Below are 25967 nucleotides of genomic sequence, written 5' to 3' on the forward strand. Positions count from 1 at the left end.
AGCAGCCTCACTGGCTGAGGTGCTCCTGGGATTGACTGTGGTGCTTTCTGGGATCCCACCCTTCATGGCTGTGCTCACCGGGGCTCCATCAGAAGCTATCATGAAACCAGAAATTAGAAGCCTCTGCCCCTTCCAAAAGTCCTTCTTAGGGGCTCAGTGATAGCACAGTGGGGAGGGCATTTGCCTTACATATGGCTGGCCCAGGTTCAATCCCTGTCATCCCATAGGAGCCCTGAGCCTACCAGGAGTGATTCCTGAGTGCAAAATAAGTAGTAACTCCTGAGCACCTCTGGTGTGACCCCAAAACAACAAAAAAAATCTTTCCATATCCTTGTGCCCATCTGAGGCTGAGCCCTCCTCTGGATCAAAAAGGGGTTTGAGTCGTGGTCCTGTCCACCCGCCCATCTTCTGTCCATCTGTTCCCGCCTGCTGTCAGCACCATTACAGCCTGTGCCTGGTCCAGTCTTGTCTGGATCTGCTGCCCTGGGAGTAAGTATGACCTCCTCAGAAAAAAGATCCCCTCCACAGGGGAAGAGGCAGCTCCCTGACAGCCTCTCTGAGGGCTGCAATGCATGCCCAGGCCAGTGCATTTTCTACTGCCCACCAGCAGCTCTGGGCACTCGCCTCTCGTCTTGACTTTATAGCGCCTCTGCGTGTGGCTCTGACAGAACTGGGCAGAGTGTTTTTCTACTTTAAATGCTCACTGTAACCACTGACATGCCACAGTTATAGGGTGCATAAGTCAGTGAGAAGAAGTGGCTCTGCCCCGCCGAGAATGGGGAGCTCATGGACATCCCAGGAAGACCAGAGCTGCCAGGGGCATCTGGAGATGAGGCGGGAGGATGTGCCAGATGTGGCAACCCTGGAAGTGCATTATTTCCTCGGAGTCCCCACCTGGTGGCTTGGGAAGAGTGACAGGATGACCCCTAGGTCTGCTCACCTCTCTTCTGGGTCTTCAGAGGAGTTTTTTGTTTCTCAGGAGATCACTTTTATGGCCATAGTGTGGGGTTAGGATGACAAGCCCCAGGAGAAAGAGTACCTGCTTCCCAAGAAATGTATATAGTAGAAGAATCCATTGGGAAGTGGGTGTTTTATATGTACTCTCTGTTGCCAAAAGTGAGGTGCATGTGGAGAGGGATTCCCTAAATACAGCTCTGTCTCCTTCCAGGAACTGTGCCTCCAATCAGCTGGAAAACCTTTTCTACCAGCACTTAGCTGGATTGGGAGCCAGGTTGTTGAGAACATAGACAGACTTCTGAGGCTTGATCAGGTGTAGGCATCTGCTGTGGAGGGGAGGGAGAGGCTGCCAGTCTCCCAGGAGCACCTTCATTCCCACCATGGCTGGGGGAGTCCTCCTGGCTGCTTTAGGCCTTGTGTCTGTGTGGGAAGCAGCACCCCAGTGGTGTTCAGGGGTTACTTTCCACTCTGCACTTAGGAATCACTCCAGAGAGTGCTCAGGGGACCAAATGGGATACCAGGGATTGAACCTGGGATGGCACACACCCTACTGGACTATCTCTTTGGTCCTTCTACTGTTTTTTATTGAGGTACCAGGTTTAACAGTATAAAAATAGTACTTTTCATGCATTCTAATACTAAGTTCTAATACTCTCTTCCCTACCACTGAGCCTACTTCCATTACCAGTGTCCCCAGGGACTGCCCCAGCCTACCCTCTCACATGAGCTCAATTTCCTAGACAAAACCTGCAGCTCCCGTAACTTTGTTCATTTGTCTTCCCCTTATTCTATCGTCTTTCCCACATATTAAAGAGTTGCTGTTGTTGTTTTGTTTGTTTTCTGTTTTACTTTTAGGCCACACCCAGTGGCAATCAGGGTTTACTCCTGGCTCTGCTCATAAATCACTTTTTTTTTTCTTGTTTTTTGGGTCACAGCCGGCAGCACTCAGGGGTTACTCCTGGCTCTGTGCTCAGAAATCGCTGCTGGCAGGCTTGGGGGACCATATGGAATGCCGGGACTTGAACCACCATTCTTCTGCATGCAAGGCAAACACACTACCTCCATGATATCTCTCCGGTCCCCAGAAATTACTCTTTTTTTTTTGGGGGGGGGCAGTCACACCCCGCAGCGCTTGGGTTACTCCTGGCTCTACGCTCAGAAATTGCTCCTGGCAGGCTCGGGGAACCATATGGGAAGCCAGGATTCGAACCACCGTCCTTTTGCATGAAAGGCAAGAAAGAACCTTATCTCCATGCTCTCTCTTCAGCCCCCAGAAATCACTCTTGATGGGCTTGGAGGACCCAATGGGATACTGGAGGTCGAACTCTGGTCAGCCTTGTGCAATGCAAACACCCTCCCCATTGTGCTATCACTCTGACCCTGTTGTTTTTTTAAATTTCATTGTGGTGGGGCCAGAGGGATAGTACAGTGGGTAGGATCTTGAAAGTGGCTAACCAGGGCTCCATCCCATCATACTGTATGGTTCCTGGAACACACAACCCCTGGGAGTGATTCCTAAGTGCAGAACCAGGAGTAACCACCGAACATCATCAGGTGTGGCCCCAAAACAAAACAACAAAAATCCACTATGGCAGTGTGGTACCCATGGTCCGTGCCCTCCCTCATGGTCAAGGAGCCTGTCCTATCTATCACTGTCTTCTGATGTCAGTGGCTTCAAAGAGGTGGTAGACATTCTGCTCTTGTAAAAGTCCTATTGAAAATTCTTTAAGATACTGGTTCTCTTGTGTGTTTGTTTATTTTTGCCACACCCAGCAGTACTCAGGGATTTCTCCTGTGCTCTGTGCTCAGGGATAACTCCTGGCAGGGTTCAGGGGACTGTTGAAAACATATTAATTATTTAGTTCTGGATGGATGTGGATGATGGTGAGATGGCGGGATGGTGAGGCCTTTCTCTTCCAGCCCAGGCCACGTGCCTGCAACTCCCTCCAGCCAGTGGGTCTGAGGGTTCAGGATAGCCTCGAGGAAATGATCCACAGTCACAGTCAGGTTTCAGGAGACATCAACTTTATTAAGGCCCTGGCCAACATGTGTGGCCTATAATCTTAAACATTTTTTCTTCTTCTTTTTTGATAGAGAGAGAGAGGGAAAGGGAAATGGTGAGAGAGAAGAGAGAGGAGAGAGGGAGAGGGAGAGAGGGGTAGAGAGGCACAGGGGTAATCTTAAACCTTTTTAAGCATGCTCTCTTCAGCTGCCCTGTCATCTTAACTACTGCTTTTTCCTCCATCTCCAGCTGAATCCCACTCTTGCCCCTCAGGCAATCCTTTTGTTACCTACCAAAGAACCATCCCAGAAATGGGCTGGTCTTACCTTCAAGTAAGGTTACACAGGAAGATGGGGGTGGGGTGACAGGGGACCATATGTGTTCTTGGTTTGTTTGGTTTTTGGGTCACACCCGGCAGCGCTCAGGGGTTACTCCTACCTCTATGCTCAGAAATCGCTCCTGGCAGGCTCGGGGACCATATGGAATAACGGAATTCGAACCATTGTCCTTCTGCATGCAAGGCAAACACACTACCTCCATGCTATCTCTCCGGCCCCCATATGTGTTCTTATTAAAGCCCCCATCATGGCTTTCCTTTACCCTCCTCACTCCCTCTTGGAACGTGTGTCACTGCTCAGCACACACCACATACATGGTCCTGGCAAACTGACATGTTTGTTGGTTCCTGGACAGTTGGAGGGCTCTCACTGATGGGATGCTGGGGGCTGAGGCCAGAGAACAGATTCTGAGCTGGCCGGATTCCCCGAGGCCCAGCTGTCATTCTCCAGGGCACTTGACGGATGACTTTCATTTTCTTGCTGGTGTGGGGTCCCTGCGGTCAGTGGCTGTGCGTGGGTGGGTCATGCGGGCAAGGGCCCTGTTGGGGCCAGTGGTGCTGTGTGGATCTGAAGGGCACTGGCTCTTGGGCCCTCATTTCTCTATGGCCGAATCTGAGTGATTGCACACAAAGGCACCCACGCAGGGGTCACACAGTTGTCCGAGAGGCTTCCCAGATGGATGGTCAGCTAAGGTCTTGGCTATAGCCTCACAGCCCATGGTGGGGACTAAGACTCACTGAAGTACCTTTGGCTAGTAAGACCCTGATATTAGTGTTACCCTGTGTCCCCTCGATCCAGCTACCAGGATGGTCACCCTGAGTAGCACCTAGCTTCTCCACACTCGGCCTGATCCCCTTGTGGGCTGCTATCAAGGCCAGATAGTGCTCAGAGCCTCTGGTGCAGCCCCTGATGTCTGCATGGAGCATGAGCTGACTCACCCTGAACCTGCTTTATTCACCCCCAGATAGGGGGTTAGGGGCGTTTGTGGGCAGGTGCATAATGTTTGAGGAACATACAGAAGGCAGCATCTCCACAGTTTGGCCCCAGGTGTGGGGGCTATTGTGATCCAAGTGGGATCTGGGGAGTCCCCAGAGTCCCATATGCTACTTTTGAGCTTGGAGTCCTCTGTATGCCTCACTCCAGACCCAGGATTCCATCTAGCTCTAAGAGACTCATTCCAGGGGTCTTAGCACCACTAGCACCTTACTGTGTTCTCACCATCTTTTTTCCTGTGCCCTAGGAGCCCAGCTACTCACTGGCCAAAGTGACTTTCGGGTTACAGCTGTGAAATTTCACCCCAAAGAGCATGATATCTTCCTGTGCGGGGGCTTTAGCCCCGAAATCAAGGCCTGGGATATCAGGACTGGCAAGGTAAGAGCCTCACTTATCTGGGGAGAGAGAGAGGTCCACCAAGAATTGCTCAGGGACTCCCTCCTATGTACTCCAAGGGTCAGTGGTACTGGGAAGGGACCTATGCCTTCTGCATCCTTGGTCCAGCTCAGCCCCATGCTCACCTTTCAGTGTGTGTGTGTGGGGGGGTTATGGAGTCTTGGAGTCTCATGTTTAGAGAGGAACCTGATGCGGTGATGCCCTAAAGCTTGCCACTGGCCGTCTATCTGCATCATCCTTGAGTGCTCATATCCTGTGGGTGTGGAAAGGGGTGAGGAAGAGGCCTTCACAGCCATGTTGGGGTGCTCTGAGTTGAGTAAGTGCTCCCAGACTGTGCCAGGTATCCTGGCTTCAGAGCTGCTCACTGATCATCATCAAAAAGCCATTTCCTGCCCAGTTACATCAGCCTCTGCTTCCACAGCTCAGCATGTGACAACACCAGGGGCCTGGGGTTCCACTCATTCTTCGAAGTCCTCCTTCCTGAAGCACTCCTGGCTGTACCTTTGGGGCACCTTCCTCCAGGGCAACCCCCTCAAAGCTCTCTCCAGCCCCTTTTTAGCTTCTCAAGCTCCCTCTCATGCTTGAAAAAAACAGGTCCCAAATGGCCTCATGACCCTGTGTAGGACCACCTACACCCCCTTATCAGCAAAGCTGCCCTTCTGCTGTTCTATCAGAGCAGCACTGGGTGCCCCTGAGCTTTCTCGCTGAAATGCTCCCTCCTATGGACTTGTTGTTGTTCAATGAGACCCTCCCTGATTCCTGCACCTTCCCTGCCACCTTCATTGCATCCATCACTACCTGCACATGGTTTGACTCAAACCAGCACCTTCTTCTTCCCTCATCAAGTGTGGGTTCTTTGGACCAGGACATAGGACTGTTCTCACTTCATCTCATTCTGGGCACGGGGTAGAGCACCCAGCACATCTAGTCCTGTGAGTAAAGATGGCACTCTGGAGAGGAGGTACAGGAGTGTGGGAGGTTAGGAGGGGAGGTGAGCATTCAGGAGGAGGTGAGGAAGAGTGCTGAGCTTGCAGGAGGAGCAGAGGTGGGTGGTGAGCCCCTGGAGTTCTAATCTGTCTGTCTGTGACTGGTGCAGCAGGAGGTGCTGGTCATAGGCTCTGTGCCATGTGAACTGCCCTGAGGAGCACTTTCTCCATACCACAAAAGGGCTGGTAGGCTTCTGAGGGTCCCCAGACCTCTGCCTTCTAAGCAAGGGGCTCCCTAGCAGCACTGCACAGCAAAAGGAAATGCATCTTTAAAATATTTTGTTTTGAGGGGCCAGAGTGATAGCGCAGCGTTAGGGCATTTGTCTTGCATGCGGCTGACCCTGAATGGACCTCAGTTCGATCCCCGGCATCCCATATGGTCCCCCAAGCCAGGAGTCATTTCTGAGTGCATAGCCAGGGGTAACCCCTGAGCGGCACCAGGTGTGGCCCAAAAACAAAACAAAACAATTTTGATTTGAAAAGGGGTGTAGGGGAGTTTGGACCACACCCAGCTCCTGGTGAGGCTCAGGGAACCCTGTGGGTTGCTGAGGATTGAGCCTTGGTTGGCTGTGTGCAAGGCAAGTGCCCTCCCCTCTGTACTGTCACTCCAGCCCCCCAAGTTACACAAAGATCTTCTTTGTGGAAGTGCTGGGAAGAGTCACAGTCACGCTGGTACTGAATGCAGAGGGTGCTTGCCTGGGAGACAGGGACATGGGCTCGCTGGTGGAGGCTCAGTTGCCTCCTGGGATCCTGGTCATAGACTCCGTGAGGAGAAAAGCAGGAGTTAATCACAGCTGCTGCCCAGAAATGCGACTGCAGGAAGATGGGAGAGGCAGGAACAGATTTTATTTCTCTGCCAGGGTCTTCAGGCTCATGCCGGGCAAAGCCGGCCATGCACTGCTCATTTTCACTTCTTTTTTGCCAATGGTCCATCCCTAGCTGATCACGGAGCTGTTTCTTCCCCCAGACAGGTTGGTCCGTGCTGTGCTTGCCATAGTGCTCAGAGCTAGTTCATTCCTCCACCTGGCCCAAGTAGCACCTACCTGCACAGCAGGGTGCAGGCTCTGTCCCTGGTGCTGAACTGCCCCTCTTCCCTAGGTACCTACCTGTGCCCTGCCACCACAGGACAGTTTGGTTGTGGGGACAGAGGGGACTGTACTTGAAAGCAGTGTGTGAGTACATGAAAATGTTGGAAACTGGAGGGAACAGAAGGGGTGGATGGTCAGGACAAGTTCACCTCCGCTATACTATACTGGTGTTTACCGTGTGTGGATGTGAGGTTGGATGTGTGAGTGTGTGCACATCACTGTGTGTCTATGATTATGTAGTACGTGTGAATGATGATTGTGTGTAATTGTGTGGGAGTAGTGTATAATTGCGGGTGTGTACGTATGCTTGTGCATGTTGTGATTGTGAGTGTCCGTTTGTGTGGTTGTGATTATGTGAGCGTTCATATGTGAGGTTGAGCATTGTGTGTGTGGTTGTGCCTATGTGTGATTATATGTGAGTTTGTGATTGTACAAGTGTGTGATTGTATGTGTGAGTATTCTGCCAACCCTGTTGACCAACAAAGATCAACTTCCCTCCTCCAGGTGTGTCTGTGACTGAGAAAGTTTCAGGCTGATGACCAGAGACACTTTAATCCATTCCAACAATGCTTCTATAGAACAAGAGGATCTGAGATGCAAGCAGGGCAGCAGGGCCAGGGACACGAGATACCAGGCACAAGTTAAATATGAACATTGGTGTTAGGAATGTTTTGGGAGTAACACAGTGGGTCATAGAAGTAGCTTTTTCTCTCTTGACCTGAACTCTCTGAGAAGGGAAGGCCTCGAGAGAAGCTGAGAATAACCACTAATTATGGGAAGACATGCCCCTCTTTGTGCTGTCCTTCCCCATCTCTGGAGTGGTGTCTCTGAGACTTTCACCTAAAGGAGAATCCCCGGAGCAATTGATCTATAGGGTTCCCCAGAACAGTTGCTCTATGGGGTTCCATCTGCTAGGTGGGTCAGAAACAGTTTAATGGGGGACCCAACAAGTGTGTGATTGTATGTGGTTATGTGTGGGTGCATGTGCATACAGCAGGTGTTCAGGGCTCGTCTAGGGACACAACTGAGGCCTGTGGGCCTGCAGTGCGCTGGAGCTCTAGTAGTGAACAAAGTTTCTTTCATCGACTTTATTATAGTCCTATAATTTGATGACTCCTTCATCTTAGCCCAGTGATGGATGTGGGGTTTTGGACTTTTTCAGGCCACCCCACTTCATTATAGAAAATGGGCCTCTTGGCTTCTCTCTCGCCTTCTTGCCTGCTCTCTCTCTCTGCTTCGAGTTTGCTGATGAAGCACCTCCTTAGGTCTGGGATGTGCTTGGCCTGACCTGGCCTGGCCTGGCTTCCTCACGCTGGCTCAGAGCCTGTGGGATACAATGCCTCTCTCTTCCTTCTGAAGTCATTGAATGTGACTATGGCCTACCTTCTTACCTTCCTCCTGTGGTCATCTTGAGTGTGGTCATGGTTTACCTTCCTCTTGCGCTCATATTGAGTGTGGCCATAGTCCACCACCCTCCTATGATCATCTTGAGTGTGACCATGACCTGACCTTCCTTTGTCTGGAAGCCCCTCTGTTTCAGATTCTACTTTGTCCTGGATTGCCTTCTCCCTACCCCTCTCCCAGCTGGGTGATTCTGTGGGATTCCACACTTGAGGCTCCCTCGGACTCACGGTTTCCCCAATGCCATGACAAAGGCACCTGTGGGCAACCTGAAACTTCTCATGCTTGGAGCAAAGTATGTTGAGTTGGCAGGCACCTGGGCTCCTGTTAGGTTGTAGATTCTGTCTTCCCAGTTCCATTTGCAGCAGGAGTAGAGAGAGCAAACCAGGGTGGCCTAAGCCATAACTTTTCCCCCCCATTCATTCAGGAGTTGTAGATGGAGCAACTGACAGGTAGGAGGACCCCAATAACCCCCAGGTCCCCCAGTACTTCATCTCAGGTCTGCTCTGGCCTTGGTCACCCCAAGGGCTGTCACATGGAAGGAGGAGACATAAACATTCTTTCTCTTGTGGATTAAACTCTGCTTTCCCCACAAGCTCCTAGATAAAGTGACAATGGACAGTTAGGGGCTCACCTCAGGACAGGTAGGGTCAGGTTTTTTGGTTGTTGGGTTTTTTTGTTTGTTTTGTTTTTTGTTGTTGTTTTTGGGCCACACCTGGTGATGCTCAGGGGTTACTCCTGGCTATGCGCTCAGAAATTGCTCCTGGCTTGGGGGACCATATGGGATGCTGGGGGATCTAATCACGGTCCGTCCTAGGCTAGCGTGGGCAAAGCAGAGAGATGCCTTACCACTTGTGCCACTGCTCTGGCCCCAGGTTTTATTGTTTTTTTAATTTACTCTATTTAAACACTGTGGTTTCAGTGTTGTTCGTAATACAGTTTTTTTTTCACAGTTACAAACTTGTTCATGATTGAATTCAATCCTACAATGTTCAACACCCTTCACCCTTCATCAGTGCATATTTCTTGCCACCAGTGTCCCCAGTTTTTCTCCCACCCTCCTCCCTAGCTGCCTCTGGGACAGACATTTTACTTCTCTCTCTCTCTCTCTCTCTCTCTCTCTCTCTCTCTCTCTCTCTCTCTCTCTCTCTCTCCCTCTCTCTCTCTCTCTGTCTTTCTCTCTCTCTTTTTCCCCCCGTCTCCCCCTCTCTCTCTCCTTTTCTCTCTCTCTCCCTCTTCTTCCCTCTCTCTCTGTCTCTCTCCCTTTTAGATACTATGGTTTACAGTACTATTGCTGAAGGGGTATCATGCCTATCCCTTTCCCTCCTTTCAGTACCCAGTTCTTGTCCAGAGTGATCACTTCCAACTCTCATTGTCCTAATGGTCCGTTCTCTGCCCTCACTGTCCTCCTTGCTCTTTGGGACAAGCTTTCTAACATGGTAAGACCCTCCTGGGGTCCAGGTTTTTGGCTCAAAGGCGAGCTTGCCCAGGCCAGGAAGAGTGGGTCAGATGCATGGAGAGGTGTGTGCGGAGGAAAGGTGAGCAGTGAGAGATCTGCTCTGGTATATTTCCTTGGTCTCAGTTTTAGTCCTTCCTGACTGGCTCTGCCCAGAGGGTACAAATGTGCTGGAACAGGGACCTAAGGCCGTGCCTCAGGATATATGTCATGGCAGGACCCCCAGGCTTCCTCACAGGCATTTGTGTCTTTGGAGCCAGTAGTGACCTGAGGCAATAAGAGCAAACTTCCCTCCTTGCATCAGGAATCAGACTTGTAAAAAATTCCTCAGAGCTTAAAGATCCTATTGCTCAGGGGCCAGAGAGTTTGTACAGTGGGTAGGGCCTTTGCTTGCATGCAACCCACATGGGTTCAATCTCTGGCACCTATGGTCTCTCTAGACTACCAGGAGTGTTTTCTGAGCACCACAGTGTGTTGCTGCCCCCCCCCCCACCGAAAAAACAAAGAACTAAAGCAAACAAATAATATTGCATTGCATGTTTATGATCTGCCAGGCTGAATCATGGCATCTCAGCCTCAGCACATAACCTCTCAGTGGCACCCTCGGGCCTGGAAACTGGGGCGGCACTGGCAGATCTGGGGCACCTGGCTGTGGATCAGAGAGCGGGTGCTGCCCCAGTTCTGTGCTGCCTTCTATGGGCAGGGCTGGGCTAGGCTCTGCCACTTGCTGGGTCTCTTGTTCCTCTGATACTCCAGGCCTACTGGAACAAATTTTGTTTTGTTTTGTGGCCATACCTGGCAATGCTCAGGTCTGACCCCATCTCTCTTTTTTAAATTTTGTTTTTTTTTTGGGGCGGGGCACACCCGGTGATGCTCAGGGGTTACTCCTAGCTATGTGCTCAGAAATCACTCCTGGCTTGGGGGACCATATGGGACGCCAGGAGATCGAACCACAATTCGTCCTAGGCTAGTGCTTGCAAGGCAGACGTCTTACCTCTAGCGCCGCCACTCCGCCCCTGACTCCTGTCTCTGTACTCTGGGATCACTCCTGGCAATTTCAGGGAACCACTTGGGGGTGTCAGGGCTTGAACCTATATCAGCCACATGCAAGGCAACAGTCCTCCCTACTGTGTTATTGCTCCGGCCTTTGGAACAAATTATTTGGGGGAAATTGGTTCAGGCCAGGCCAACTCTCTGGCTCCATGTCATGTTTGCTCTGTGTGGTGACTTTTCTTCCTTTCTCAGTTCAGGAGGATCTTCTGCCAGCCCTTCTCACTGCCCCTTCTTGGACCTCCTTGTCTCAGGAAGGGGAAATACTCAGAACTTGGGGCTGGGTTGGCTCTGAGGATGTGTGGTGGCACTTCGTGTGGAACTCTCCCTCTGATCAAGACCAGTTAATACTTGAGTAGTGAGCCCCCAGCAGGCCTCACTAGGTTTCTTTCTGGGCATTCTCAGGTGAACCAGGCATCCTGCATACACAACCTTCCTTTTTTATTTATTTATTTATTTATTTATTTATTTATTTATTTATTTATTTATTTATTTTATTTATTTATTTTTTTTTTTGGCGTACTCAGCAGTACTCGTGTTACTTCTGTCTCTACACTCAGAAGTTACTCCTGGCAGGTTTGGGGACTCTATGGGATGCTGGGATAGAACTCAGGTCGGTCATATCCAAGGCAAATGCCCTCCCTGCTGTGCTATCATTCTGGATCCAACCCACCCCACAGTTTTTGACCTGCTGGGCCCATGGAGCAGTGAGGCTTCCAAGATGTAGTACCGGAGGTTCACCAGGCCACCCTGGTGGTATTGGGGGTGTCCAGGACCATACCTGGCCATGTTTGAATATCTCTTAGGCCACACCTGGTACTGTTCAGGGATCCCCCAGGTCCACGGGTGGGGAGACTCTGCGTTGGGTGGTGCTAAGCACTTAGTCCAGCCAGCAGACATGGCCGTCCCAGTGCCTGTGGGAGCACTGTGGTGTGAGCAGCTCACTGAGAGGGAGTTGGTGGCCCCTGCAGTCGGGGATACTGAGGACTGCTCAAGAGGACTGAGGGTGCCTCCCCACACTTTGCTCCTTCCCTACTGCATTTATCAGTTCCCTCCTAGCTGTCCTGGTTGCTGGAGCATGTGGGTACCTCTCTGGGCAGGACCTTTCCTGCTAACCTGGATCAGGCCAGCCTGAGAGGTGCTTCGTGCCAGCTGGTTGCACCCATATCTCAGGGGTTGTGTCTGGAAACTTTTTCCCTTGGTCCACAACTGGCAGTGCTGAGGAGTTACTCGTGGCTCTGTGTCAGAAATCGTTTCTGACAGTGCTCAGAGGATCATATAAAATACTGGGGATCAAACCAGGTCATCTGTGTACAAAGGAAATGCTTACCCTTATGTGTTATTGCTCCAGCCCTGCGTCCTGAAACTTTTGGGGTGTCTTGAGGTGTACCCCCACTGTAGGATCCTGGGCAATATACATGAAGAATGCAGGTTGCCCACCCCACACAGGCTCTGACCCGAGTGCTTGTACCCCCTGGCATGGCTGGTCCCCATTGGCAGGAGGGTCTGTCTAGTTAGAAGCCTGCACTGCCCCCTGCTACCTGTCTCTGGCTGGTGAAATCCGTGATGCTCAGCCCTGCAGCTGTGTGCTACCCCCATCCATGGCCTTGGCCCCCCAGTCTGCCCACTGCCCTCCCTCCCCATGGCAGTGGGTGACAAGGTCTGGGTATGCCTCCCTGAACACTCAGGGTTCTTCATACCTCAGCCACCCATGCCTCCCTCCTGCCTTCTCCACCACATCTGTGCCCTCAATTTTGGGAGGAGTGGAAAGGGGAGACCCCCCCCCCCCCATTTGTCTGACTGCTTGATATGAGAGACTTTCTGCTTCTCCATTAGTGTGGCCATATTGCTGGTGCTCAAGGGCTACTCTGAGCTCTGTGTTTGGGAGTCGTCCCTGGTAGTGCTCCGGGGTTGGAACTGTGGGGTCCAGACTCGCTTACTGGGTGCAAAGCCTGTGCTTTCACACACTCCCTTTCCCTGAGGGTCATTCAGTAGAATACATGGGGTCAACAGAAAGATGTTTTCTGGGAGGGGCCAGGGAGCAGAGTCAGGACAGCCCTTGACCACTGATTGGGGTGCAGGCCTGTGACGAGGCCCCCTGGACTTCAGGGTCATAAAGACGACACTCATAAAGACAGAGCTTACACTTGAGACCTTCTTGCATACGGCTTGGGGTAGATGGGGTTTACAGAGCACTCGGGAGAGGATGGTGAAGTAGAAGCTCCCCCCATTTTGTCCATCACAGCTGCTGTGTGTATGTTCACATGCTCACGTGCCCCCACCTGGATGCCATTAGCATTTCCATCTTGGTAATCCTTTCCGAAGGCCTCGTTTATAATAATTACCAATATGCTCCAGTGTGTTTCCCCAACCAGTCCTCTGTCATCTGGCGTGGGCGTTTTTTTTTTAATATATTGGCATCTCCTGCATTAAGGGTACAGGCAAACACCCTTGGGGGAATTCCTAGGCAGGTAGCGCTAATCGTGGGGTTTGGAGGTTCTTCCCAAAGTAGCACAATTTGCCCAGAGATGGGATGGGTTGTGAAGGGTCTATCACAGTGCAGGGGAAGTACCCTGGGGTACAGCATGAATTTAGGGGGAAGAGAGGAAGCCAGGGGTTGGTCAGTTGTTTGGGGGGTCTCCTAGTTCTCAGGCATCTGAGGCTCATTTGGAAGGTGCCAGAACTATGTCTGCACAGTATAGCCTTGGAGTTGGGTTGTTTGTTTGGGAGGCACACACAGAGATGCTCGGGGGTTACTCCTAATTCTGCACTCAGGGATCACTCCTGGTGTTCTCAGGGGACCTCATGGGATGCTGGGGATGGAACCCGGTCAGCGAGTACAAGGCAAATGTCTTCCCCATTATACTATTGCTGCAGCCCAATTAGGACTCAGTTTTGTTTAAATATTATTTTAATTTATTATATATGTTAATTATTATATTTGTACATTATATTTTGTGGCATATAACATTATATATTATTTTATTTTTATATTTTTAATAAATAAGAATTTTAATTGAAGCCCTGTGACATACACATTACAAAGTTATTATGATTGAATTTTATTCAGACAGTGTCCAACACCCTTCATTTGGGAACATTTTCTGCCATCGATGTCCCCAGTTTCTACCCCACTCTTCCCCCTTCCCCCTTCCTTGCCTACCTCTGAAGCAGACATTTTTTTGTTTTGTTTTGTTTTTGTTTTCGTTTTTGGGTCACAACTGGCAGTGCTCAGGGGTTACTCCTGGCTCTGTGCTCAGAAATCGCTCCTGGCAGGCTCGGGGGACCATATGGGGTGCTGGGAGTCAAACCACCGTCCTTCTGCATGCAAGGCAAACGCCTTACCTTCATGCTATCTCTCTGGCCCTGGAGCAGACATTTTTCTTCTCTCTCTGTCTCTCACTGTCTCTGTCTCTCTCTGTCTCTGTCTCTCTCTCTTTCTTCTTCCTTTTAGACACTGTGGTTTGCAATCTTCTTACTGAAGGGGTACCACTTATATCCCTTCCCTTCCTTTCAGTACCCAGTTCTTGTTCAAAGTGATCATTTCTAACTGTCATTGTCCTAATGGTCCCCTTTCTGCCCTCACTGCACTCCCCCACTCTTTGTGACAAACTTCTTGTCATGGATGGTCCTCTTGGCCCTCATCTGTTTTTTTTTTTTATTTAAACTTTATTGATTGATTGATTGATTGATTAGTTGGTTGGTTGATTTTGGGCCAGGGATGCTCACCCAGGGACACCCTGGGATGCTCAGGATGAGAACCCTGGGATGCTCAGGGGTTACTCCTGGCTTCTGCACTCAGAAATCACCCTGGGCAGGCTGGGGGTTCATATGGGTGCCGGGAATCGAACCAGGTTTTTCCTGGGTCAGCTGCATGCAAGCAAGGCAAATGCTCTACTGCTGTGCTATCTCTCTGGCCCTTTGTCTATTTTTTTTTTTTTTTTTTTGGTTTTTGGGTTACTCATGGCTCTATGTTCAGAAATCGCCCCTGGCAGGCACGGGGGACCATATGGGATGCCGGGATTCAAACCAATGACCTTTTGCATGAAAGGCAAATGCCCTACCTCCATGCTATCTCTCCAGCCCCTATTGTTTTTGATATTATTACCATACTATGTGTTTTGTGTGTGTGTGTGTGTGTGTGTGCGTGTGTGTGTGTGTGTGGTTTTTGGGTCACACCCGGCAGTGCTCAGGGGTTACTCCTGGCTCCATGCTCAGAAATTGCTCCTGGCAGGCACAGGAGACTATATGGGATGCCGAGATTCAAACCGAAGACCTTCTGCATGAAAGGCAAACACTTTACCTCCATGCTATCTCTCCGACCCCTATACTATGTGGTTTTTTTTTTTTAATATCCCACAAATGATTGTGATCATTCTATGTCTATTTCTCTCCCTCTGAGACATTTCACTCAGTACAAAACTCTCCATATCCATCCATGCATAAGCAAATCTCATTACTTCATTTTTCCAACAGCTGTGTAGTATTCCATTTTATCAACATACCACAATTTCTGTATCCATTATCTGTTCTCCTGGGACTCATTTTTAACTTGTGGTTTTATTGTAAAGTGAGGAAAACAAATATTCCCCCAGAAGCAAGGGCACCCGTGAAACTATCTGTTTCAACCTTTCTCCCTGCCCAGTGTGCTCTTCAGAATCTCACAGTCCCTCCACAGGCCAGGTTCGGTTTACTTCAAGGCCAGTGAGCACTAACTGAGCAACTACTCTCTGTCTCTGGCTACTCCAGCTCTGGTGCGAATGCTGTCATCAGGGCTAATCACCTTGGCACTCTGGCCGGTCATGGACATAGCACCTAGGTGCTGCTTAGTGCTTCATGTGTGCTTGATGCCTGTCATCCTGGAGCTGGCAGGGGCCCCCACAAGGCGGTGCCCTCCTGCTGACAGCCATGCACTGTCCTGCCGGTCCGCACCAGGCGGCGGGGCACGTCTGAGGGAAATGTCAAGTGTCTGCTTGACTTGCCCATCACTGGGTCCTCCTGGGCATATTAGAGGCTGGGATGCACATTGACCTGCGCCTTTGATGAAATCTTCAGACACACTGATAGAGATAAATTAATTATTGCTTAGTTGGGGGGGGGCTGCCCAGAGCTCAGGCAGGAGGTGGGGGGTGGGAGCCATGCTCCCTGGGGCCTGCTTCCCTGTCCCAGAGCTCTCTGAAGTCCTGACACCCAAGTGCTCTGCTCCAACCAGGCAGTGAGAGAGATATGAGGGTATGGGGCTGCCCTCCTTCCTTCGCTACTGCTCCCTAGGGTCTCTTGCATGCCCAAGACCCTGGCCAGGTTGCACTCTGCATAAGAGGATGCAACCTGACTCCCAGGCACTCTGGAATGCAGACAGAGGTCCTCCCCCTTCCCCAGAGGACACATGGTTCCATTTTACCTTCTGGGGCCTGATAGCAGTGACCAGCCTCACCATGGCTCCTCCCCCTGTACCTCTCGGAGAAGGATGGGGCCCTTGGGAGTTCCTACATTCGCTGCTTCCACATCTGCCAGGCAGGGCCTGAAACTCTGGCCCATGGGCATCTCCTGGCCACGTTTTTATCTAAGAAAAGAAGGTTCAATGGGCAGCGCTGTGCTGAGGGGTCAGGGAACTGTGCTGTGCTCAGTGGTCAGGCCCTCCCCTAAGGGTTTTCTGCATAGCAAGACCTGTAAGGTGTTCTTCTTCCCAGTAACCTCTTCCTTTGATTTTTAAAAACCTACCAGAGAGTACTTTTTTTTTTTTTTTTTTAAGGAGTCAGTCTGCATTTTACTTCATGGCCTCTCTGCCTCATACTCCCTCTGCCTGAGTCAAAAACCAGAACTCCTTTCTTAATTCAAACCAATTCCCCATACCAGAATGGGGAAGGTCAAGTACTCCAGGTGGGCTTTTATATACCAAAAAAAGAGGCTGGGGGTGGTGGGGTGTTGGGGAGTGGTGGGGAGTTGGGGGAACACTTTTCTTTAGAGTTGTAGCTAAGACCCTCCAGTTGCTGAGTTTCTGGGGATTCCCTGGGTGAGTCCCTGGGTGATACCCCAACACGAATCTTCTGGAGGAGAATGAGGTGGCTCTTGACCCAAGGTGAGGACACAGATAGCTGTGGGAGCTGCCTGGACAAAAGATCCCAGGGAAAGAGCTGAGGATTCGGCAGCCTATCTGGATGATGAAAGGGGGGGTTTCTAAGGATGCATAGGAGTTTTCTAGGGAAGAAGTCAGGTGGATACTTCAGGCACCAGGAAAGCACAGAGGTGCAGCAGGATGGAAGGGTGCCCAAATGAGGCAATATGCTATGTGTGTGTGTGTGTTTGTGTGTGTTAGCACACAGGTGCCCCTCTTTCATCCCTGCTGGCAGTTTTCAGGCTGTGGCCCAGAGCTGAACACCTGAGGGGAGGGGTGGAGCTCCTGCAGGCAGCCCATCATCCAGCAAGCTCCCCACTTTCCTATCAGAGAGTGGGAGCCAGAGCTAGCTCATCAGTCACCCCCAGACACCAGCAAAGGGTCCTCTCCCCGCACACGGCTATTAAGACGCACCATCTTTAAGCCTCATTATGGCGTGTTAAATGCTAATGAATTTCCAGAGGGGTGTCTCGGGGCCTGTTTCCTTGGCAACGTTTGCCAGCAGGTGCTTTGCAGTGAGCTGGACCTATTTTAAAAGTGAGCCTTGCGGGCCCCTTTGATGGCTGCTGGCGGCGCGGGAGGGAGGAGGCCACGCAGGCCGTGGGGACGTGCAGTGCTCTCTGAAATGTCACGGGAGGGGGGGTTTCTATAGAAACCCCAGCATCAGGGAGGGGAAGGCGGCGCTCAAGAGGCCCAGTCACTCCACACTGTTCCCTCCAGCCATGGGTTCAGCCCCTGAGTGACCAGGACAGTCACTCTTCTGCTATGGCTTCACTGGGGCCGTCTGCTTCTTTTATGTTAGTTTTGGTGCCACACCCAACAGTGCTCTGAGGTCACTCCTATCTCTGTGCTCAGGAATCATGTCTGGTGGTGCTCAGGGATTACTCCTAGCTCTGTGCTCAGAAATTATTCCTGATAGGCTTAGGAGATCATATGGGATGCTGGGGATTGAACCCGGGTCGGCCATGTGCAAGGCAAATGGACCCCCTACTCAGTTTCAGGGATTCCTCTCTGTGGATCCTTTCAGCCTGGCCTGCCAAGAGGAATGAATGTCTCTTCATTCATTTGTCCCTCCAGAACAAACTTTCTGTACAAAGTTTCTGTAGAAACTTTTTTGTTTTTTAAAACTGAAAACAATCTAAATATGCAACAAAACTGAAAGTCCTTTTGATGAACCTTCAGACAACTAGCACCTGGTTTCAGCTATTAGGAATTTGCAGCCAAGCTTCTTGGGTCTGTTCCTGCCCATTGCCCCCAGTCTCCCCATTCATCCCCCCAATTCTTGCCCCCAGAGGGTCGTTTGGAAGCGCATCCTTGAGCAAGGCTGCCTGTCATTTGTAAACACAGATTTCTATAAAAGATAAGGCTTTGGGACCGGAGCAGTGGCTCAACGCGTACGGTGTCTGCCTTGTGCTCAATAGCCTAGGACGGGGCCCGGATGAATAGCACAGCGGCATTTGCCTTGTAAGCAGCCGATCCAGGACCAAAGGTGGTTGGTTCGAATCCCGGTGTCCCATATGGTCCCCAGTGCCTGCCAGGAGCTATTTCTGAGCAGACAGCCAGGAGTAACCCCTGAGCAACGCCGAGGTGGCCCAAAAACAAAACAAAACAAAAAAAAGCCTAGGACGGACCATGGTTCGATCCCCCGGCATTGCATATGGTCCCCCAAGCCAGGAGCGATTTCTGAGCGCATAGCCAGGAGTAACCCCTGACATCACTGTGTGTGGCCCAAAAACCCAAAAAAATAAAAAAAATAAAAATGATAAGGATTTGAGGCCTGAGACATAGCACAGTGGGTAGGGCATTTGTCTTGCATGCAGGCAACCTGGATTTGATCCCCGACATCCCATAAAGTCCCCCAACTCTGCCAGGAAATAATTTTTTTTTATTTTTGGGCCACACCTGGTGGTGCTCAGGGGTTACTCCTGGCTATGTGCTCAGAAATCACTCCTGGCTTGGGGGACCATATGGGACGCCGGGGGATTGAACCACAGTCTGTCCTAGGCTAGCGCCGGCAAGGCAGACGCCTTACCACTTTTGCCACTGCTCCAGCCCTAGGAAGTAATTTTTGAGCACAGAGCCAGGAGTAAACCCTTAAGCACTGTAAGGATAGGTCATCACACAAAACAAAACAAAACGAGAAAAAGAAAAAAATTGCTCCTTGTTCTTAAGATTCTTACAAGAACTACTATAAAGAAATCTTTTGTTTGTTTTTGAGCTATCCCCAGCAGTGCTCAGGGCGATTCCTGGCTCTGGGCTCAGGGATCATTCCTGGTGAGCGTGGGCAACCTGTGTCCTGGATCTGTCCTGGGTGGGTCCTGTGCAAGTCTAGCCCCGAAGACTTGGTTTTTTACCCAGAAGATGAGAAAGGCAGGAAAAAACTGTGCTGTGTCTTTTATTCACAAAGACATAGAACAAATGAATTGTTTCCTTAGCAATCTCCAGGTTTCCCTAGATATCTGCAAAAGTATCTAGTTAGGGTTTCTTTCTTTTTTTTTTTTTTCTGCTATTTTAAATAAAGAATCATGATGGATTCTTGGAGTTGTAAATGTATTTGCTGTAGTTTGCTAATTTTGGGCTATATTTATGCCAATAGTACTACTAACCTGTACATAAGTGCCAGGGCCAGGGTTCTGTTCTTGTGGCTGACTCTGCCAGTGTGTAGAAGGAAACTCACAGTGTTGACTGAACACACAATGTCAGTACATTCAAATGGACTCATGGAGGGCTGTTGCTCTCTGTTAAAGGATCTTGGTCCCATTGTGCTTTTCTGTCACTCATCTGCCAGTTGATGGATATTTGGGATTGTTCCAAATGTTAAAAGTTGGAGCTATTTATTTATTATTTTGATTTTTGGGTCACACCCAGTGGCACTCAGGGGTTACTCCTGGCTCTGTGCTCAGAAATCACTCCTGGAGGCCGGAGAGATAGCACAGCGGTAAGGCATTTGCCTTGCATGCAGAAGGACGGTGGTTCGAATCACGGGGTCCCATGTGGTCCCTCGAGCCTGCCGGGGGCTATTTCTGAGCATAGAGTCAGAAGTAGCCTCTGAGCAATGCTAGGTATGACCCAAAAACCAAAAAAAAAAAAAAAAAAAAAGAAAGAAAGAAAGAAATCACTCCTGCAGGTTTGGAGGACCATATGGGATGCTGGAGATAAAACCTGGGTAAGTCACATGCAAGGCAAGCGCCCTACCCACTTTATTATCTCTCCAGCCCCAAGTTTGGGGTTATTTTAAACAAAGATGCTATGAATATTCACATGTCTTTGTCTGGATGTGTATTTTCTATTTTATCGGCTGACTTCCTGGGAGAGCACAATTGTTCAATGACCTGTAGGACAAGAGGAAACTACTAATTGATTGCTAAGCTGTTTCCCAGCATTTGTGGGGTTTGCCTTCCTATGTGGACAAGAGACTCACCTCTCCACATCCTGACCAGTGCCCAGGGCTGAATGGGTCACACAGGCAAGGGACGTGCATGCCTGACACTCAGCCTGGCTCTGGGTCTGTCCCCAGCACCACATGTGGCTCCTCAAACAGCACCAAGAGTCATCTGTGAGCACAAAGCCAGGAGAAAGCCCTGAGCACTTTGATGTGTGTTTGGCAAATCAAAATCAGTCCATCGGTCTCAGCACTGTTTGTTTGTACAGCTCATCTCTTCCCTTGTAGTCTTCTCACAAGATATGCAGTGGCATCTGGTTGTGCTTTTCATTTTATTTCTCTGATGGCAAAAGATTGGTTTGACAAACTTTTTTGTTTGTTTTTGTTTTTGGGCTACACCCGGCATTGCTCAGGGGTTACTCCTGGCTGTCTGCTCAGAAATAGCTCCTGGCAGGCACGGGGGACCATATGGGACACCAGGATTCGAACCAACCACCTTAGGTCCAGGATCGGCTGCTTGCAAGGCAAACGCCGCTGTGCTATCTCTCCAGGCCCAGGTTTGGCAAACTTTTGACTGACTTATTTGGTTGAGGGTCTCTTAAAATCTTTTGTTTATTTGTTTTTGGACCACATCTGGCAATGCTTAGAGGTTACTTCTGGCACTATGGGATGCTGGGGATTGAACCTGGGTCAGCTGCATGCTGACTTACCCACTGTTCTATCATGCTGACCCCTGTTCAGATCTTTTTAATATATATGTATATATATATTTACACATATATATATGTATACACACACACACACACACACACACACACACACACACACACACACACACACACACACACACACACACACACACACATATATATGGATTGGGGCCACTCTTGCAGTCCTCAGGGTTACTCCTGGCTCTTCAATCAGGAATCATTCCTGGTGGTGCTTGGGGGACCTTATGGGGTGCTGGGGATCAAACTCAGGTTGGCTGTTGTGCAAGGCAAGTGCTGTAATCAGTTGTACTATCTCTCCAGACCCTCTTTTGCTGAATAAAGGGTGGTGGTAATAATTGGGTAGAACTGGGACTATTCTCAGCCCACTCCACTCCTGAGAAGGCCCCAAAGCTTTTAGCCCTGTGAACTTGAAGTTTCATCAGCTTGGTGTCTCATCTGAGATGAGTCATAAAGCTGGTCTGTTTACATGGCTGAAGTATGGGTGAGTGGCTTCTGGGATTTAGGCAGGTCCATGACTTGATCTGACCCCTCCTGAAGGCACCTTAGATTAACATTCCTTTTCATACTGTCAAATCTATTAAGTTTTAAAAAAAGTTGGATACAACTATAATTCAAATGGCTGATCTTATAGAAAATTATAGATATAGTAAGGTAAAAATACTGAAAGTATAAATTAATATGCATAAAAAATTCCCATTTTATTTGATTGTGCTACTAAATTTCTTTTTTTTTTTTTTTTTTTTTGGTTTTTGGGCCACACCTGTTTGACGCTCAGGGGTTACTCCTGGCTAAGTGCTCAGAAATTGCCCCTGGCTTGGGGGACCATATGGGACGCCGGGGGATCGAACCGCGGTCCGTTCCTTGGCTAGCGCTTACAAGGCAGACACCTTATCTCTAGCGCCACCTTCCCGGCCCCGCTACTAAATTTCTTAAGGATTTTTGTAAAGTTGATCTTTTGGATACTACAAATAAAGCTTAACATCAAACTTCATAACTGTTTTCTTCACTTGGGGTTGATGAAAGGTTAGTGTGACTATATATATATTCCCCAAAGATCTAATCAGAGATAACAAAATCTGAAGTCAAATCATTTGTAATTGCCTCTATTTCTATTTTACCTTACAATTTTCTATTTTGAGCACATATATAACCAGATCCCATCTTTTTTAGACACTCATAGGTTATTTTGAGGTTATTTTGCGCTAAAGAAAGTTATAACAAACCTCCCAATTTGGCTACTCAAAGAAAAGTGCTTCATTTATGTAGTCTTCATTTTTATTTGACTTAATAGAAACCAACAGTACTCTTTGTAATAGTCTATAACTATTAGTTATATGATTAATATATAATTTATATTATAGCGTATATTATAACTTGTAATATAAATTATATTATAACTAAATATAACATAACAAACTTGTAATAGACAAATGTTGGAGTAGTCAGTCTTTACCCTAAATTATTATGGTGTATCAGACCCTTAATGACTATGGCTTTCCTTTTACATATCAAAAACCTACCTGGGTGGGAAGAACCTTTAGATTAGCTCTTTTCCCCAATCTGAGATCCTGCTGGGTCTCTCTCTCTCTCTCTTCTCTCTCTCTGCTCTCTGTCTCTCTCTCCTCTCTCTGTCTCTGTCTCTCTTCTCTCTCTCTCTCCTCTCTGTCTCTGTCTCTCTCTCTCTCTCTCTGTCTCTGTCTTTCTCTCTCTCTCTCTCTCTCTCTCTCTCTGTGGTGGAAAGGTCTTGGACCCGTGTTTCATCTCTCTCCAGCCTGATTTGGATTATTTCCTGTGGTGACCCTGATCCAGACCCTCTTTCCCTATTCCCTCGGGATTGGGACGTGAGGATTTGTCCTCACTTCCACAGACAAAATTATATTTTGGCTTTTTTCCCCCATACCCATTGATACTTATGGGTTCCTCTTGGCTGTTGCACTCAGGAATTTTTCCTACCAGTGCTTTGAGGACCATATGGGATGTTGGGGATTGAGCCCTGGTTGGTTGCTTGCAAAGCAAGTTCTCTATCTATAATACTATTGCTCCATCCCCAACTTTTTTTTTTGTTGTTGTTACACCTGGTAGTGCTCAGGAATTACTCCTGGTGATGCTCTGGGAACCATATGCGATGCCAGGGATTAAACCCAAGCTGGCCACTGCAAGACAAGTGCCTTACCCACTGTACTATTTATCTCTCCAGCTCCTATTTTGGCTAAATCAAAACAGTTGGAATAGTACTGAAATCACGTTTACAAAGGTGAAGTCAAGTTATGCAAAGGAGAGGAGAGACACAGATGTAGAAGGCAGACATGCTTCGACTTCTGTATGTAATTCAATGCAGGATCCTCTCATTTCTCCAACAGGTGGTGGTTTTCTTATATCTCTGATTGTACCTCTCACCTATACTTTCTCTGTCTCTAGTACCAGGTAGTCCTAAACTCATAAATCAAAGCAGATTTAATAAAACAGGTGCAAACTTCATAAATATGTACATTTCTCACTCCGAAGCCTGTGTGCTGCGTTTGCATGTTTTCACAGACTAATATAATGTACACACTATTCAGTTATGCTCTTTATTTTGCCGAACCCTGACATTTCCTTTATAAATATGCAAGGGAGTCACAAACAAAAGTACTATAACCATAGGAATGGATCCAAGTTTAGAAGAAAAGATTAGCAGCAGTTCCACAAAACCCAGGAGCCTTGTTTTCTATTGCTCTTTGTGTCAGATGTTTGAAAACACTAGAAATGTACATGTAAACATATTGTCCCAAAACCCAGTGTTCTCCTTTTACCTTCAGATTTTCCTCTCTCTTGCAGAGCTAGTCATGTGAGTATTTGGGGATTCAGGTTCTGTGTTTCTGTCTGGTGCTACCTGATTTTCAGCCTCGTCTGCTTACCTGTCAGCATTCCTCATCTTGGGTAACAAATTCTGGGGCCCTAGATACAAACTCTTAGATCATGGGGCTGGAGAGATGATACGGTAGGGAAGGGGCATCCCTAGCCTGTCACCTACCCAGGTTCAATCCTTGGCACTCCAGCTTGTCCCCTGAGCCCTGCCAGGAGGGATCAATCCCTGAAGAGCTTAGCCATGAGTAAATAGGACCTAAAAATAAAAATCATAAACCAAAACCAAAATCTTTGAAGCAGCAGCAGGAAGGGAACCAGGTCTCACTGTTAGCTTTACCTTCTCTGTAGTGATTCTTGAAGTTGCAGTGTGGGAACTTTCCAACTTATTTTTCATAATTGTGGTAGTTTCCCTTCCTCTCTTCTCTCCCTCTTTTTCTCTCTTCACACCCAGTTGTACCCAGGGCTTACTCATTGCTTTTCACTCAAGCATCACTCCTGCTGGGGCTCAGGGGACCATATTGGATGCTGGGGATTGAACTTAAGTCAGCAGCATGCAAGGCAAGTGCCTCACATCCCCACCCCTTATATTTCAATTTTACAATCGTCATGTTAGTTTATACCAAACACATCCTTATTTTATTAGGATTATATTCAAATGTACAGTTTAATTTTTGTATAATAATAATTTGAACATAGTATGGATTATTTAGACTTCTGTTTTTCTGGGTAGTCTTGTATTTTCCACTATTCTGATGCAGTATAGATTATATTAAATTTGTTAATGCTTTATGATTTTTTATATTATTGTTTGTATTATTTTGCTTTTAGTCCATTTTCAATTATTTATTGCTAATCTATATACTATGGACTCTTAAATTAATCTTGCATCCAATTCTTTACCAACTTTTTCTAGTAACTTTTTCATAGATTGCTTAGGAATTTTTTTTTTTGTTTGTTTGTTTTTTGGGCCACTCCTAGTGATGCTTGGGTTTACTCCTGGCCATATGTGCTCAGAAATTGCTCCTGGCTTGGGGGACCATCTGGGATGCCTGGGGATTGAACCGCAGTCTGTCTTACGTCAACGTGTGCAAGGCAAACGTCCTACCGTTTGAGCCACCACTTTGGCCCCTGCTTAGGAATTTTTGTTTTATTTGTTGCTGTTTTTGCACCACACACAACCATGCTCAAAAGTCTTTTTTTTTTTTTTTTTTTTTTTTGCCCTACCACTTGCACCACTGCTCCAGTCCCACAAGGGTTTTCTTGTGAAAACCCTTTCATGTGGTTTTAAAAATATCTTTGTAGTGCCAGGGATCAAATATGGGCTCTTTTTCCTATGAGTTCCCCTGATGGACTCTTAGTGCTCTTCAGGGGACAGACACAGCCCCTGAGGGACAATGCTAAGAGGGACCGACGGGTGCCAACTCCCCCCAATACCAAACAGCCCCCCAAGAGCTCCCGTGTCCCTAACCTACTGATGCAAGCTTAGGTTCAGTGAGACCACCCATCCCTGCCCATACACACACATCATAGCCACCCAGTCACATTGTCCCTGCTCCCATCTGCCAGCATGGAGGCAGGAAAGTCTGTTGCCCATGAGTGTTTAGGGGGTACTGTCCTGGTACTGAGCATTGCCTGGTCCTGGATGGGATTGCCCATCCTCTACTGTCCTGAAGCGGAGGTACTGCTGGGAATGACAGCAGGAGGGAGATAAAATTGTTCAATATGTGAGGCTGAAAACCCCATAAGTGTCTGGGAGCAAGACAAGAGATTAGATCCCCAGTGAACACAATGTGGTGTGCAGGGACGGGGGAGGGGGGGTAGAGGGGCACTGGCACTTCAGTGGTATTGATACTGAGATAACACCCCAATACCACAATGGAACTCCAATAAAACCCTGATTCCACAATAAAACCCTGACACCATAATAATACTCTACATTGTGATCAAACCCCAGTAACACAATATAAGTCCTACTGTCTTGAAATCTCAATACTGTGATAAAACCCAATATTGTGATAAAACCCCAGTACATGAGGAAACCCCAATACCATGATAAAACCCCATACCACGATAAAACCCCTGTACTGCAATAAAACTCAACACTTTGATGAAACCCCAATAACACAATAAAAGCCTGATACTGTGACCAAACCTCAATGCTGCAATAAAACCTGAAACTGATACAACTCTGATGTAATAATAAAAGCCTGATACTGTGATGAAAC

At 48.5% G+C, this 25967-nt stretch overlaps 2 protein-coding genes across 2 annotated transcripts in view; both read left to right on the forward strand.

The window, feature by feature from the left end:
- The window catches only part of EML1 (EMAP like 1), a 669910-nt gene that overhangs the window by 446987 nt on the left and 196956 nt on the right, over positions 1 to 25967 (forward strand). The gene's annotated exons all lie outside the window — the stretch shown is intronic.
- The window catches only part of WDR25 (WD repeat domain 25), a 96322-nt gene that overhangs the window by 66786 nt on the left and 3569 nt on the right, over positions 1 to 25967 (forward strand). Inside the window, exon 3 of the mRNA XM_049769826.1 lies at positions 4538 to 4668. Within this exon, the coding sequence (XP_049625783.1) occupies positions 4538 to 4668 (131 nt within the window). The remainder of the gene's footprint in view (positions 1 to 4537; positions 4669 to 25967) is intronic.

This window comes from Suncus etruscus, chromosome 3 (assembly GCF_024139225.1).
Source record: "Suncus etruscus isolate mSunEtr1 chromosome 3, mSunEtr1.pri.cur, whole genome shotgun sequence".
Taxonomy (NCBI): Eukaryota; Metazoa; Chordata; class Mammalia; order Eulipotyphla; family Soricidae; genus Suncus; species Suncus etruscus.